Source organism: Diceros bicornis, chromosome 33 (assembly GCF_020826845.1).
Source record: "Diceros bicornis minor isolate mBicDic1 chromosome 33, mDicBic1.mat.cur, whole genome shotgun sequence".
Taxonomy (NCBI): Eukaryota; Metazoa; Chordata; class Mammalia; order Perissodactyla; family Rhinocerotidae; genus Diceros; species Diceros bicornis.
The window spans coordinates 30,844,994-30,862,425 of NC_080772.1; the positions used below are offsets into that span (position 1 = coordinate 30,844,994).

Consider the following 17,432-nt stretch of genomic DNA (forward strand, 5'->3'; position numbering starts at 1 on the left):
TCCCATCCAAAATGTGTGAGTTGTTTGAAAATTTTACATAACTTGTATCCACTGTATATCTATTAAATGTATTAAAACACATTCCTTAATTATAAGAATATGTTAAGACCCTTACAATTCAACATGTCTAAAACTGAACTCCTCCGCCCCACCACTGGGCCCTTCTCTGTTTTTTAAGACTTTCAATGGCAGTAGCACCTCCAGTCAGACACCTGGGAGTTATACTGGATCCTTCCCCCTCTTCTTCCACATCCACACAATCACTAAGTTTTTGTCTGTCATTTCTAAATCCTAAATATCTCTCGACTTGGTCCCACTGGCACACACCTAATTCACTCCACCACCATCTTTGGCCTGTATTACAACTCCTTCCTCCCAGCTCGTCCCCCTGTCTCCAGTCTTGCTCTTAGATCGCCAGGGCAGTGAGTGATCTTTCTAAATGCACAGAAGAACGCGCAACTCGGGCTGTTTAAAATCCTTCAATGGCTTCCCATTGCACTAAGTCCAAATTTTGTAACGTGGCCCACCCATCTCTCTAGTTTCATCTCCTGCTCAATACCCTAACGCACAGCCAAGCTCTTGGTGTTCCTCAAAGGCGCCCCAAAGCTTCAAACATTCCCCTCAACCTAAAGGCCTCCATTTATATCATCGCATCCTCTGAGAAGCCCTCTCTGACCTTCCCTCCTGCCAAGCTATGATAGAGGTTCCTGCTACTGGTCCTCATCGCACCCATGACTTTCCCTTACCTCACTTTATTTTCACTGGCCATCTAATTGTCTAAACATCTTGCAGAAAGGGTCTGTGTCTCTCTTGCTCACCATGGTATCTCCAGTGCCTGACACTCATCGTCTGGCACATGGTAAATGTTCAATATCACAAATGAATCAATCCAAAATCTAAATGTAAGGACATGTAGATCGGGTATTTAACTGAATATAAATGTAATTTAATAAAACTAGATCCCAAACATACAACTATATTTTACAGCTTCCTTGGGGATATCTGTTTAATATACTACTATACTTTTTAAAACTGCATGTTTTTATCTGAATGGTGCCTAGTCATACTTCAAAAGCAGATTTCACCACAATTTATAGAATCTTAATATATTCAGGAGGGGAATATATAGTAAATGACCTGGAAGTTTCTCCTCATCTTCAAAAAGAACATAGATTGTCTGGTTTTCCAATCAGTCATTTCAAAAACTAATGCTTAGGGCAGACTTCCAGGAAAGGCTATGACAGTTCTAAAACATTGAGAACTGAATTATAGTAAGCCTTGACTTCCTGAAATGGAGAGTTTGTTTTCACATACATGACTAGGCATTAAAAAGAATAAAGCAGGTCTCTTGTACTGACCTAGAAGAATGACTATGATACATTTTTTGCTCATCAAATACATATTACGTAGCTGTAACGTGCCAAGGACTATTCTAGGCCCTTGAGAAGCATCAGTGAGCACAAACAACAGCTTCCTGAGTTTGTGGGTTCACAGAGCATACATGCTAGTGGGGGCTGAATGAACAAGGACTGTGTGTACAGTGTGATCCCTTTTTGAAAATTTAATTTATATATACATTTATGTAGACACAGAAAAGGTGTGTATTAGCATTTGTATGTGCAAGAAAAAAGATCCAGATCATGGTACAGTGTTTCATTTTCTTCCACAAGCATACCCTGCTTCTGTAATTTAAAAAAGATGCATTTAAAAATAAGGGACTCAATTACAATTCTGAAAGACTAAATCTGAGTATTTGTTCTTAAGCTGATTTATATAAAACATTTAAGATATTAGTTTTAATCCTTAAAAAATATCCACAATAATTATCAGAATCAGTTTAGGAAGAAATGAACATATTGGCTTGGCACCATCTCCGTAGAGAAGGCTGGGCAGTGGATGGGAACTAGACAACCTTTCTGCTCACTTGTGCTTCTAAGAGTTGATGATTTTATAGTTTTGAATAAAATCTTGAAGATAATATAACTTACAAATTAATAAAGCTAATCATTACAGAAAAATGTCTACCTTCACTGAAATCAAAGCAATCAAAAAATAGAACAGTGAATCATCAATGATGATCACCACAGCATCATCATCATCATCAAAATGTCCAATAACTGAAGATTAAACAAACAATATCCACGATACGGCACGTGCAAGCAGCCATCAAACACAATATTGAGGACGAATACGTAATGATATAGGAAAATGTTTATGCATATGGTTCTTTCGTAAAGCTTAACAGCACCATCCTCCTACATACACATATCACTGTCTCTGGGTGGGAGGACCAATTTTATTGTGTATTATTTTTTGTGCTTTTCTATATTTTTAATTTTCTACAATAAAATTTATATTAAATGTTGTCCAATTACAAATGTATTTGAAGTAAATAAAGCAAAAAGCAGCACAAACTTCTAAAGTACTACTGCTTTTTAAATTACACAATTCCCTTCAGCACTTATCATGCTGCCAAGCTACAACATACGCCCAAAAAAACTGATTGAATGAGTACAGATCACCTTAAATATCCATTAATAATGTAAAGAATAAAGTTATTAAAGTTCTCTAAATATTTTTAGAAGGAAATACTAATGTGAATGATTTACCCACAACAAAGAAAATTAAGTTACCAAGGAAGATACCATCACAAAGACCTATTCATCTCTCTACTTACCTTTAAGTTTTCGACCTTTTCTTCAAATGATTTGAAAGTTGGGGAGTTTCTATGGAGAGAAAAGAAAAACAAATAGTAAAATTACAACTGAAAAAAACCATCAATTTTGAAAACATCATTAGTTGATTGTACTCCTCTTCACCATTATTCTCAATCAGCAGAAAAACAGATATATTTATCTGTACCGTGTGTACAGGCATACACACAACTATGTGTTATTATGTAAGATGATCAATTTCTGTTCTAAGACTTCTACAATGATGCTTTTGATTCCACGAACAGAGCCCATCTCAGAAATGCGTGGTATAGATATAACCAAGTCCATGTATGAGGAGGGGGAACAAAGCCAAGTAAAACATCAATTCTGTCCCTTCTCCACCCAACTAATCACGCACATGCCACCATTAGATCAGTTTAATTCTGGTTAAGGCACTATGCTCTAGAACTCCTGTGTAAATTCAGAGGCAGCCTAGCAAGATTCCCATGTGAACCCACGTCACCGAGCAGGACAAGCAGACCATACGAGGTTCCATAACAGGGATCCCGGTTCACATAAACAGGGAAAGGAGAGACCGAAAGGAAGGGAGGAGCACAGAAACGTGGCTTTGCCTACTTCACAAAGCTGCCCCACTGACAGTAGCACTCAGAGCCCACGAGAAGCCGTCCCACGCCTTCACGCTCACCCATATGAATTAAGGAGGATCACAGCACCTACGTCGCTCACACCTGGCTTTCTGAAGCTTTTACACCATCCACCTGACCTCGAATAGCCTTCCTACCACCAAGATGAAATAGGTGAGGAAGGGCACAAGGGGTTTCCTCCTTCCTACAGTGGTGATGGGCAGCGGTCCCAAAGTGTGGTCCCCAGACCCGCTGCATCAGTAGCTCTTGGGAAGTTGTTAGCAATGCAGATTCTCAGGTCCCACCCCAGGCCTACAGAATCAGAAAGCAGGGGTGGTGCCCAGCAAGCAGGGGGCTTTAACGAGCCCTCCAGGTAGTTCTGATGTACACTCAAGCTTAAGCCAAGCACATGTTGTTAAAAATCCTCTGCCTCTCTAGAAAGGTGTGGTGAGATGATAACATGAGCCACTGGCAAGTGCTTACTGACGAAAGAGGACAGGAGAATTAAGCCACAGTTGGCTCCAAATGTCACAATGGGATGAGAGAAGTGGAAGTGGGAGGGATGGAAGAAAAGAGGGGCGTAGCTACAGCGAATGCAGAGAGAGGTGGTGGGCCACCTACATCCATGAAAAGAGAAGTTTTGTTAGATGAGTAGTGTTCACTTTTTCAATTAAGCTGATTTCAGATATGAAACAATTCAATAGGTGTACAAAATAAAATACAAATAATTGTCTTTAAAAAAAGAATCACAAACAGTTAATGGATCTCGTGCATCCCTCCTAACATTATAGGCAGAGCAACTGAAAACTGATATAATGTTAAACGTGTAGCTTGTGTAGAGTAGAATTCTAGTTCCCCACTTCAGAATAGTTCAAGTTAAACATCTAAATAAACAATAAGAAGGCATAAGATGAACTACATTTCGTAACAATATACTTTACCTCATAGCAGGCATGCTAATTGAATGCTGAATGGAGCGTATACTAAGAGGCAGCATTAAAAAGAGACAGAAATGAAGTTAGTATAGTGGTGATTAGACATTTACAAAAAAAGCAAACACAACTTAGCTTTCTAAGAGCTTGTTCCTTTGGCACCACGAAGAATTATCTACTTTTTGAGGTGGAGGGGATCAAAGCTTTTCCAACATAACTTGCTTTCATTCACGAGCCAATTTAACCACAGTAGTTAATAGAGCTAATCATTCAACCTTGCGTTTTTATAGCACTTTGCAAACTGTAAAGTACTTTCACCTGTATCTGTAAGGCATCTAGCACCAAGGCTCAGAAGTTAAATGATTTACCCAAGGTCACAGCAGAATCAAGAATGGAACTTGGGTCTTCGGGACTTCAATTCCATGTTCACCACCTCCCCTCAAAAAATAAGGCACACGCACACATGTACACACACCACAAGCAAGGCCGGTGAAGGCCACACGTTTGTTACCAAGCCAGAACAGGAAAGTTTCAAAATAAATCGCCTATGTGACAACTTTAAGTGATTTAAAGATCTCTCCTTAGTGGCAGTAGTACCAATTTTCTAGTAAGAGACACTTGTACTTCATCCCAATTAAGCTAAATGTCTTGAACGGCCATTCAGATAATATTCGGCCCCCAGCTTTACTAGGATCAACTTCTTATTCAAGGGCAATGCAGTTCATGGACTGTTCAGGTTCAAGGTTATCTACTCTCAGCTGTCTCCCATAGAGATCACCTTACAAGATGAAAGCACCTTAATTCTTGGGCTCATAAAGTCACTCTATCCTCCTGATACTGTTACTACGCTTACAATATTTTGATCGATACAGCATTTTTGGTAAATAATCTTTCCTTTGGGTAAGTTGGACAGTCCAAGGTATTCTCAATTATATTTAAATATTGTGTGTATGATTTAGTTCTCTCAAAGACTCAGTTGTTACAAATGACAACGTTTCAAGTGTAGCTCCCCAAATCTAGTTTTGCTTTAATATGTAATAATATGGAGTATGATCTTCATACAAATCAAAATATGCTGGCAGTTCATGTAATCAAGGTAATCAGTAAAATATTTGGACGTCTTCCTACTTAATGTCATACATAACACATGTAACAGGAAAAGATCCATGTAGCTCATCATTCTCTCTATTCTATAACACTGGTAGATATCTTGGGTATAAGACTATAATCTATTTCGGGAGGAGTTCGCTAATTCTTTTCCTGCTTGATCTTTTGCAGTATACTGGATCCACATCTGAAGCACAGAGATTAATAAAAATCATCCTTCTTTGTTTACAATACCTGAATTGCAAACATTACCTGCCCTTCCTTAGACCCTTCTAAAGACACTGCCTGTCTAGCCACATTGCCCCAGCCACTTTCTATCAATATGATAATTGCATCACTAGAGCTCCACCCACCACGGCTAACCTCTTTGTGATCTACAAATTGTTTGGACTGATGGAAAAAAAAAAAAAAACGAGTTCAGACAAGTAAGATTCTTATCCTGGTATTCTGTAATTAGGACACTAAGCCACTGGTCAGTTGGCGGTAGGACTTGAGCTAGAAAGTCATGTGGGCTTTGATGTTGAGGAAGACAGTTTTGGGGATCAGGTACAAGCTGCAAGAACGCAAAAGAAGCCAGTTCCCAAAGAAAGGACTGAATATAAGCACAGAGAGAAGCAGAGAAAATTAGGGAGCAACGACCATGCAGGAAAGAGGGCTCAGTGGAAGAGGAACAGGTTTCTTGGTTTCTAGAAGCTACCTTGATTTCTAATGGCTTTCCAATCAGCAGGACTGGGCTGGGTGGGGGGCTGCTTCCTTTCCTCTCCTTGGATCCCAAAAGAACTTTCTTTGTGTGCAACACATTCCCCTTTTTAGGTGAGCTAACTTACATAGTTTTCTGTTCCTCAAAACCAAAAGACTCTTCACTAGAACATTCATTTTGGCAGAAATCACCCAATTCTGGCAAAAGAAGGTGAGTAATGGCCTAATGTGTGATAAATTGCTTATCAGGACTCACACACTGAATTCAATAGTATGAACGAAATGAGGAAATGGGTGGATAAGGTAAGTACAAATTTCAGAAATGCACAGCTAATTCTAGTCACTGTCCCTAAGCACCCACATAAAAGAGGATTTCCTCCAATGGCCATTTGGTGGGTTCTGAGCCCCTTTAACCAGCACACAAGCTAGTTAAGAGGGAACAGGGCAAAGGCAGAGTGAAAGGAATGATCATAAACATGAATTCTAGATATAAAGTTGACTGTAAATTCAACATCCAGGGCAAGAATTAACTCAGGATCATCCTACATAAGAAATAAATCCTGAGGTCGTAAAAGCTGAAAAATCGAATTGTAAAAGTCACCTGGAATTATCAGGGGATGGAGAATAACAACAAGAAGGTAGAGGAGAGCTATGCATGACTCTAATCAAGGAATCTTCCCCTGATTGGGTGAGAGATGGATGGAAGTGTGGAAGTGGAGCATCCATGCGAGGGACCTCAGGAGGAAGAGGAAACTGACAAACAGGAGAAGACAATCAATCACGTGAGAAATACAATTTTTTTTAATATTTGTTTTTGTAGCATTACTACAGGTAAGGACTACCAATACGCTTCCAAGAAAACCAAGGCAGAAGTTGATCATTTGGGGCATTTAAGTTATTAAGTCCCTAGCAGGTGCCAATGATGTTTGTGATGTGACTTAAAGAATATTAAAAATGATCACTGAGAATTCTAAGAAACAGTGTAGCACCTCTTGTAAAGGACTTTAGGGTCCTTTACAGGATTATAACAAAATCATACCTGCTGGTGTTGAGTTTCAATTAACAGCTAAGGCAGATGAAGAATTTAAATCTTTGAGTGCCATGAAGAATACAGCCACTAAATATGTTTAGTGTAAATACATAAGAAAAAGGAAGTGATTACAATAAGATGTTTATTTTGTAATAAATCACTGAGTTCTGAGTTTGGTTTTGAACACTCATTCTATACGTTTTATATTTCACAATAAGAAAAGATTAAAAATATGCCTACTAAACAAAGAATTAAATGAATTAAATTCATACAGTTAGATACAAAGTCAAGGTCTGCCCTACTTTCGAGGTAGCCATTTCAGTAGGAAGAACAAAAAGTACATATCAATTTCAAGTCCATCCAGTTATCTGAACTTTTCTACAATCCATATTTAGATGAAATCCCATTTTGCTGGTGGCTAGTCTGTAATCTAACTAGAGGGCAGCTGTTCTTGCATTCCTAGCTTCTCTATAGAAGGTTACACAAAGCTTCGACTTGCCTCGACTTACATATCATCTCCAATTTCACTGCAGTTTAAATATAATATGGAAAACTTCAAAACCAAAAGCCATGTTGCTGCTGGACCAGAACTGTCTCTAATAGATATGTTGTGAGGATTAGTCAGCATCTATAAAGCAAATTTTGTTAAAAATTTTTCCAGCTTGGTTTGTAACCCTCAAACCTATAAGCAAAGTAGGAATGTAAACTTGGGTTCCTCAAAATACCGAGAAAAAAAAAAAAAATCAAAGAGGGCAACCAGATTCTCACTCAGACTCACTAAGCACTCCTCAATCTCATATTCACTCTTACTTTGGAAAAGCCATTCTTTTAAAAAGCTTTTAATTGACTTTTTAAATTTTCCTTGTTTCTTACGTAGTTATTTGATCTTTTCATCCGTAATAAAAATAAAGGGGGAGGGGTAAAGGGAGGAAGGAAGCAGTAAGTAGCAGATAGAGAAAGAAAAGGAAGAGTTAATGGTTAACATGCTTGAACACTTACTATGTGCCAGGCATGCTTTTCAGAGCTATCCATGTATTATTGTTCCATTTTGCCCTCACAATGATCTCTTGATTGTAAATGATGAACTAACATTAATCACTGGACAGTGCCCTGAGGGGCACAGTCTTGAACTAGCATTGCTCTGGGGAAGCAACAGATGCAGAGGAGAGTACAGGCTCTGGAACTAGGGTGTACCTGGGTTTTTTTCCTGACCTTCAGCCACTTAACTGTGTGACCTTCAGGATGTCACTTAATCTCTCTGTGACTCAGTTTCCTCATCTGAAAAATCAGAAAAATAATTGCACCTACTTCAGAGGTACGATATATAGTCTTGCCTGGAACGTAACTGCTCACCATTATTATTATTATTATCGATGACTTAAACTGAAACACGTTGCTTAGTTCATATTAGATTATATTCTTTAAAGCTTTCAAATTTCACCCAGCTGTTATTTCAGTTGGTAACTTCAACCCTACAGTCAAGAACATTGCCTGGCATACAGTTAGCATTCAATAAATACTTCTGAAGGAAAGAATGAATGAATAAACAAGTGTGGGAACTAAAATAAGGAAATATGGGCATGAAAGGTAGAAAAATTCATTAAAGCTTTTCACATTTGAATCAAAAGGTACTCTCTTTCTGACAAGAGAAAAGAGATCGTTTGTTTCCCTATTAAGTGGTGGAAATCTTCAGTAAAACAGAATTGTCTGGAATAACTTTAATGAGCCCAAAACAAATAAATATCTAGAGGTTTATATGAAGAAACACACATGTAAAATGGAGAAATTTCCTTTGGAAACAAAGGCAAAGTTAATTAGCACTTCCTCTTAAATATATTCAACATACTTGACTAATGAGGCTAGTGAATTATTATAGTATGCTATTATTAACGCTAAAATTGATGTTTAACATGGGCACCAAGTGAAATGAGAAGGCTCTTCTAAAGTTTCTCTCAAAAAATTAAAAGCATGAGTCAATGTGTAGAAAATAAGCAAACAGGAAGGGGTGGATATGAACACACCACCTGGGGGGAAACTGGTGGTCCCCAGAGGGCCTCTCAGGACAGTCCTCATTACCATGTCCCACGTCTGGCCCTCAGCCTTGCAGCCGCAGACACCCAATTCTCAGGGCATCAGAAACAGATCTCTCTCTTCTCCTCCACTTCCTCCTCTTCATGCAGCCACCCAAGGCATAAGACAAATACCTAAATCCCAAGTGCTAATTTATTAACTGATAATGTAAAATAAAAACTTGCTGTGTCTAACATTCAAGTCAGCAAAATATCCACAATTCTGTCAGTGTGAAATCATTGCCACAAGTTGCTGGGTAAGCGTGGACTCAGAACAAAGGGTAGTTAACAGGATTAACTGACGATTTCAAGCACAAGTCAAAGGGGCCTCCTGCCACCGTCTCCATGGGAGAAGAAGCCTTGAGGTCGGGACTGAAACACTCAAAATCTGTCCACGCTCCCTCTCCTTGGACAGTTCTTGGGGGCACGTGGCCGATATTTGCCTCTGTGACCCACTGATCTAAAAGATGTGGTTTTTCTTTATATGTTTTTTATTACATATGTTTTTATATATTTCTATTATATGTTTTCAAATATTTTTTATCTATGAACTCATTAAATCAGATTACAATCAGGACTTCTTGACCTAGAAACGATTTTTTTAAGTGACTTCATGCAACTTTTAATCTGTGAGAATTTTAAAATTTAGCTTTCAAAAGATAAACTTGTGTGTCTCATTTCCAAGTTTTAATCAAAAGCCTTACTTTAATCTCCACGGATTAATATGCAATATATTAGCAAAAACAAGATGAAAATGGTCGAGTATAATCTCAATTATATTTTTTAAAGGAAAAAAAATGACTGTATGACTGTATAAGGAGCTAGAAAAGAGCAGCAGAGGCTGGCCCGGCGGCCTAGCGGTTCAATTCGCGCGTTCCCGCTTGGGTGGCTCGCCGGTTTGGATCCTGGGCGTGGACCTACTCACCATTCATCATGCATGCTGAGGCCGCGCCCCACACAGAGGAACTAGAAGGACCTACAACTGGGATATACAACTATGTAGTGAGGCTTTGGGGAGAAAAAAGAAAAAGAGGAAGATGGGTAACAGATGTTAGCTCAGGGCCAATTTTCCTCAAAAAAAAAAAAAAAAAGAGCAGCAATACTCAATTTATTCCCAGTGAATCAATAAGACAGCATGACAGCACATATGAGCCATCTTAAGTACATCTGCTTCCTCTTTTTAAGGGCAAAGAGAAGAACAGTGATGAAACACATCAGTCCCCAAAGACACTTACATATTTTTATATTTTTGTTTATTTCACATCTAACATTGTTTTATAACGAAGCATTAAGAGGGTTCTTCCATTCTTAAGTCATTCCTAGTCCCCACTTCCTTCCCCAACTCCACCCGCTCAAACATTTTAAGGTCTCTTCGAACAAGAACCATGTCTGGTTTACGGCTACATCCTTTGGACCTGTCCACAGAGGGACTCTAATGTCAGTAGAATGAATCATGTGACTGAACACGTAGTCACACAACTCAAAAACTTTAGATAAAATTGTTTTAACAGTTGCCTGGAGCACTTAGGCCATTTTTAATTGAACACCAAAGATACAGAATCACCTCCTGTCGCTGATTTATTTTTATTTATTTTTTTGTGAGGAAGATCAGCCCTGAGCTAACATCCATTGCCAATCCTCCTCTTTGTGCTGAGGAAGACTGGCCCTGGGCTAACATCCGTGCCCATCTTCTTCTACTTTATATGGGACGCTGCCACAGCATGGCTTGACAAGCAGTGCAGAGATCCAAGCCTGGGATCCAAACCTGGGAACCCCGGGCTGCCGAAGCGGAGCACGTGAACTTAACTGCTATCCCACCAGGCCGGCCCCTTGATTTTTTTTTTAAGCACAATTTTAACTTTAAATAATTCACCACTTAGAGTTGACTTATCCCTATGCTTTACTCTGACTTCCAGGGCCTCAGCTCTACTATCTGTTTGCTTACTTAAGAAGACAAAGTGCTAGACCATGCAACTGACTGCTTGAGAAGACGATTCACGTTAACAGGAAGAGAGATGGAGATGACTATATTATTCTTCCTGCTTACACTCTAAAGAACCTTCTCCACCTCAGTTTTCTTCGACTACCAACTGGATAAAGAGTCTGTATGGGAGAGAGAGGAGAGGTTTGCTCAACATCACAAAGATTCCTTCTATAAGGCACGGTTTGGGCTGACATCTTTTTAATGTGCTTTCTTTTTTGGCCTAATATACTTTATTTTTCCCTTTGCAACCATGAAATTTCCTTGCAGCATAGTTGAATTTAATTAGCGTAAGAAATAATAAAACAGTAAAAACTACAAGCTAGTAAGACAAGTACTGAAAAGTGCAGAGTAATGGTATATTTTATCTTATGTATATTCTACCACAATAAAAACAACAGAGTAACCTGCGTAAGACAGAAGACTAACATCACGAGACTGTACATATGTGGTCTATTACGACTGCATAATGGGCCCCAGGTGAAGGAGAATTCCAACATCCTTACAAAAGCACCAAAGAAATTAAAGCATCAAAAACAAACAAGCAAAGTCAGACATTAAAAGGGAGGAATTCTGCATACCATGGTAGAGCTGTTTCTTGTTACCAAAAAAAAAAAAGTAAAAAAGAAATGTCAAAATCATTTCCATATTCCTTGAACGACAGTGTCAAACGCTTCTTTTAATTTATCCATTACCCACGGTATACAAGAAACTCTCCCTTAAAAATCGGAACGCACTAGAGAAAAAGATAGTCCAAATGCAAGAAAATTATGTGGTGGACAGATACAACCATCCAACGAGGCATAATCATCTAATTAAGCACACTTGTCTTAGACAACTGCTGAGCTGCGTGATGGTTCAAACTCTCCTTACCTAAAGGAATGTGAAAAGGCTTGCAATCTGCAAGAAGCCAGAGTAAGCATTAAAAAAGAAAGGAAGTTCTGGTAAATCTAAAACAATTAAATAACTGACTTTTTAAAAGTTGTATAAGGTTTGAATTGAACCGTAAAGCGCTACACAATTGAGTCGGCATAAAAAGAAAGGAGGGCACCTAAGAGATGTACATATAATTGTCCAAAGGGCTCAAGAAAGCTATGTTTATTACATGAGGCTTAGAATGATGCGAGTCCAAATATAATAAACAAGTCATTTGGTGTTTTTGGTACAAAGTACAATACATTGACTGCCAAACTCATTCAACCAAAAAAATTCTGGTTGTAAAATCTACGTTCTCCACAAATGAAAAACACAAAGTCATGCAATCTGAGGGTTTTGTTTTTAAAACACGAATCTTTCATGCCAACAGAGCACAGCAAATTTAAACCACGTTTGTCATTTTCTAATCCACATGGGGGGTGGGAGGCGGAGACACAAAAGCACTGTGAAGTGGTTTTATCAAAATGGCTAGAAAAATTCTGCAGACTAACCTAAAATATAAATGCAAAAGAAAAAGCAACAGCTCAAAATCAAGATTGAGGCCTAAGCATGAACGTAGATACGGCTTACAAACTAGCACAAATCCGTGCACAAAGGAGCATGTTGTAATCACACCACGGGATAAAAATGTGCCACACAGAAGTGAGGGCAGGTCACAGTGCCAGCGGGCACATCAGTGCTCCTGGACGCAGCCCCAGGAAAACACCAGGCTCGGCCACAACCACAAACTTCCACCACAAGAGACAGACTTACCATGGGTCACCAGGAAGGACTAGGAGGACAAAAGTTCACAACCAGAATTTTTCAATGGCCTTCAATAGATTCATAAGATGATCATTTTGAATGCTATGCCTAAAAATTAGAAGGCTATGCCGGAAAGAATTTAGGCAAGATTTCAGGTCCGGGTTTGAAGGAGTGCCCTCCCTCACTCAGAGGGAATATAGCATCACCCAGAGCCAAAGTCAGGCCACAAACGCGACCACAACATATTTTAATTTGCCTCAGCTACTTAACGAGCAGGGAGGAAGGAGGACATACTTGACATCTTCCAGCTTTTTGGTGATGACGGATCCAACAGATGAGAAAGCAGCCGAAGCCTTCTGTCCGGCTTGAGATAAGGTTTCTGATGTCTTTTTGTATCTATATTAAATTATAAAAGAACAGAGCAAAGAAAAGTAAGCAAACTTTGCTAATAGCAATTATTTAAAGCAGTGATCACCACTTCTTGGAGAATTCTCAAAAAAAATTTTTCAGAACATCTAAAATCCTTCACAACTACCAGGTCAGCATCATCACATCATTTTATCCTTACCCATCGTTTCAGGCACAATCTTCTGCAGTACCCTGGGACGGCCAGAAAGATAGAGGCCTGTAAAGGCAGGGCCTAAGAAGCCAGGGTAAGGGCTAAAAATAGTCATAGAGCAAAGAGAACATGAGCCAGGGGCTGAAAGAAATTATACCTCCTATTCTTTCCTCTTCCACATAAGCCAAACAAAACAGAAACGCAATTAAATTCCTCACGTGCCTTTGACAATTTTCTCTCCCAAAAAGGGGTCAGAAGCAAGGTAGGGCCCGTGTAGACTTTATTATCCAAATAAATTGTATGAGCATAAAGAATTTTTTTAAATTTTGCATGTCTGTACAGCTACCAAGAAAGGACTTGCAGACTTTCAACCAATCACGTAAAAGGTACAATATGTCAAAGGACTCGAGGGTGATGTTTGCTGTAAAACAAAGGTGTGATTTACCATCTCCCTCTTCCCATCTCCCCGGAGGTTAGCAAAGGGAGAAACAAAACAGAACAATAAGGTACCTACACCAAAGAGGTTAAGATTCCCACAGTATAGAAGGGAAGGCTCAAGCATTCTGATTCACCCGTCAAGATCAAATACAAAAATACACAAGGTTTATGGTGAGACAGTCAAAGAAGAGTTTCTGCATGCTTTCCCACTGCCTACTGAGATGGGGAGGAAGTGGACCAAAGGGCTGGGCACCCTGGTACTGTCACGTCACTACACAGTCAGCCTCACGCTGCTGGTCACCAGCTCAGCAGATGGGACTGAATACAGACGACACACAACGCGGTTCAGCATCCGTTACCAGAAGCCTGCTCCCTCCATGTGCCAGGAAACAGAACTAACACCACGATAACGCCATACCAAAATTTGTGTGCTCAAAAAAACAAAAAGATTATAGGGTGGGCCTCTGCCACCAGCACATATCAGAGACGGTGACCCCAGAGTCTTATGCTATGCAGAGAGCAGGGTAAAAGAATACTGGCTCTGAACTTGTCCAGACCTGAGATCAAATCCTGCCTTCTCGGTTTTGGGTTTTTTTTGGTGAGAAAGATCAGCCCTGAGCTAACATTCAGGCCAATCCTCCTCTTTTTGCTGAGGAAGACTGGCCCTGGGCTAACATCTGTGCCCATTTTCCTCCTCCACCTTATATGGGATGCTGCCACAGCATGGCCCGATAAGCGATGCATTGGTGCACACCTGGGATCCGAACCCAGGCCGCCAGCAGCGGAGCGTGTGCACTTAACTGCTATGCCACGGGGCCGGCTCCTGCTTCCTCATTTTGAGAGGTCTGTCACCTCAAAACTCACCTGATCCTGTTTTCTTATCTAGGGTCATCTCACCACCCACTCCACTGGGTCATTCTGAGGACTGAACGACACGTGTACCTATCTGCCAAGTCAATATATAACATTTTTGGAACTTAAATTTTATTTCTTCAACTCAGATAGGAGGCTGATGTTCTCTCTATTCCCTAGAACAGTCTGGAAGACCAAAGTTAGAGAAGAGTCACGCACACTTGAGAACTGGGGGGAAAGTGCCCTGTGTGGTACAAAGAAAAGTCACAGAAACATCCTCATCCCCTTTCTGTTCTCCCCAGACAAAAGGAGCAAAAGCGTCCTTCACATTCGCTATAAAAACGGATGATAGAGGGAACATACGCCGACGTCGCTGTCACATCTTGCCACCCTTTGGCCAGGTTCTGTTTTAGTTCCTGTAGGGAATTGATCCCAAGTTTCCGCTTGATCTCTGCTAGATGCTTCTCCTTGGCTGCTAACACTTGAGACAGGGTCTGGATCTCTTCTTCTACCTACAAGGAAGGGGGAGGGGTAAGAACACAGCAAGAGTCATTTAGTAAGTTAAGATGATCGGTGCAAAACTATACTCAAAATTCCAGAGTCATTTCAAATTTTTTGATTCATTTATCTGTCTCTTTAAAAACAACATGTAATATGTTATGTAAACTGGTAACATGCTGATGACTCCTGCAGCGCTTCTCCTCTTTATATTCCCACCTTGAGTGATCCTCAGCCTTCTCCTCTCTCCCTGTACCTCCTTACACGGCTATCTCACGGAGGCTTAGGGCTCAAGCCTCTACATAGACCATATTCAAATCACTCTAACATCCACTCTCCTGATAACTGGGTCCACGTTTCCAGCTCGACGTTTCTATGTGGATGCCGACAGAAACTCCTATTTGTGTACTAAATTCAACTAATCTCCCTCCCCCACCAAAACATGCACAACCAAGCCAAATCAAGATCCAACCTTCCTGCATATTTCATGAGTTTATACTGGAAATGTCGGTCCCAGGGCCTGCCAAAGCCACAGCCGTACATAAATCCACTGTCTCCCCCAGAAAGCCCTGCTGAAGGCCTGTGTGGACCTCCTGATGCCAAGTGGCCGGCCTCAACTGGGTGGTAAGAGGTGGGCCCCTGAGCCAAGGACAGCTGACCCATCGAATGGCAACAACCAGTGACGAGCCCGGTGTGAAAAGAGATGCTCGGCTAAACAGAGGGTCTCTCGTTAAAGAATCTAGTTTGAGAAACTGAGATAATGTTGGGAGCAGAAGCTGAGAAAGCGGCCCTGAGGCACAAGTAGTGCACAGAGAGATCACGACATGTTGTGGGAAGCTTACAGATACTTGAGGAGGCCAAAACTGCAAGCAGTATCTACAAACAACAGACCTACAAGTAGAGGAAAACATTAAGCCAGGAAAACAGAGGAACAAGGGGAGACTCACAGACAGAAATAGACACCATGTGGAAGAGATTTTCAGTCCTAGAAGTTGAAAAACTGCATCCCCAGAGTATATTCACTAATATTCAAGATCCTTAGAAGGATGCTTCTCTTGGTTGGTTGCAAAGCCATATTCCAGCCATATTCCTGCACAGCTCTTCCACGATTTCAAAGACAACATGGCCTTTAAAGACAACATATAGTGTCAAGTAAACTGTTTGTACTGCTAATTAAATCTTTAGAGAACATGAAGTGAAGAAAAACAGTACTCAACAAAAGGAGAGAAAGATAAATCAATGTAATGTGGCTGCCAGAAAAAAAAAGATTAACATAGCTCTTAGATGGCATTGATGGGAATGTAGGTCCAGAACAAACATAATCCTCTGTGTTTGTCAGACAGGACCTCACATATTGCACCAGTTGTGGAAGTCACATTTTAAGAAATACATTGACAAAGTAGAATATGAGAAGAAAAAGGCAACAAAAAATGAGTGAATGAAGTTAAAAATCAAGTAAACTAAATGGTTTGCTCTTAGGCATCAAACTAATAATGTAGAAACCAGAATTTTAACCCAGATTTTCTGACTCCATTTCTCAGTTTACTGGCTAATTCTCACTGCACACTGTTAGCTTTTCAGTACCTTTCTCTTTACCCCAAACTCCAAATCTTCAGATGCCATTTAAGTCTATTCTTTGAAGTAAATTTTCTACCCCTAACACGTCTCTGACGTACTTACTTCCTCTTGTGAAAGGTGGAAACAAAGACCACTGTAAATCTTTCTGAACAACACGTGACCCAGTATATTCCCCGCCTGTGTTGGTTAGATTGTGCTGTTAACACACCTGGTTCAGCACACCATAGCCACATATATAGATATATTAGAATGACCTTTAAAGCATAAAGGAGAGCAAGATTAAGAATCTCTGATGTAAACCAAAAATAATGAGTGGAAAAGTTACTACAAAGCTATGGTAATCAAGATTGTGTGGTACTTGGCATAAGGATAAACATATAAATCAATGGAGTAGAATTGAGAGTCTAGAAATAAACCCGTACATTTATGGTCAATTGGTTTCCAACAAAAGTACCAAGACAATTCGGTGGGAAAGAATAGTTTTTTTCCACGAATGGTGCTGGGACAACTGGATTCCCATGTACAAAAGAATGACGTCGGACCCCTAAGTCAGACTACATATAAAAATTAACTCAAAATGGATAAGAAATCTAAATGTAAGAGCTCAACTATAAAACTCTTGGAAGAAAACACGGGGGTAAATTTTCACAACCTTGGATTAGGCAACATTTCTTAGGTATGACACGTAAAGCACAACCAACTAAAGAAAAA

At 39.9% G+C, this 17,432-nt stretch overlaps 1 protein-coding gene across 3 annotated transcripts in view; it reads right to left on the reverse strand.

Annotated features, from left to right (window-relative positions):
- The window catches only part of TPD52 (tumor protein D52), a 233,378-nt gene that overhangs the window by 120,445 nt on the left and 95,501 nt on the right, over window positions 1–17,432 (reverse strand). For all 3 annotated transcript variants that reach the window (XM_058528932.1, XM_058528931.1, XM_058528930.1), the window contains exons 3-5: window positions 15,009–15,157; window positions 13,091–13,192; window positions 2,678–2,726 (exon numbers count right to left, since the gene is read on the reverse strand). In XM_058528932.1, coding sequence (XP_058384915.1) covers window positions 2,678–2,726; window positions 13,091–13,192; window positions 15,009–15,157 — 300 coding nt within the window. The remainder of the gene's footprint in view (window positions 1–2,677; window positions 2,727–13,090; window positions 13,193–15,008; window positions 15,158–17,432) is intronic.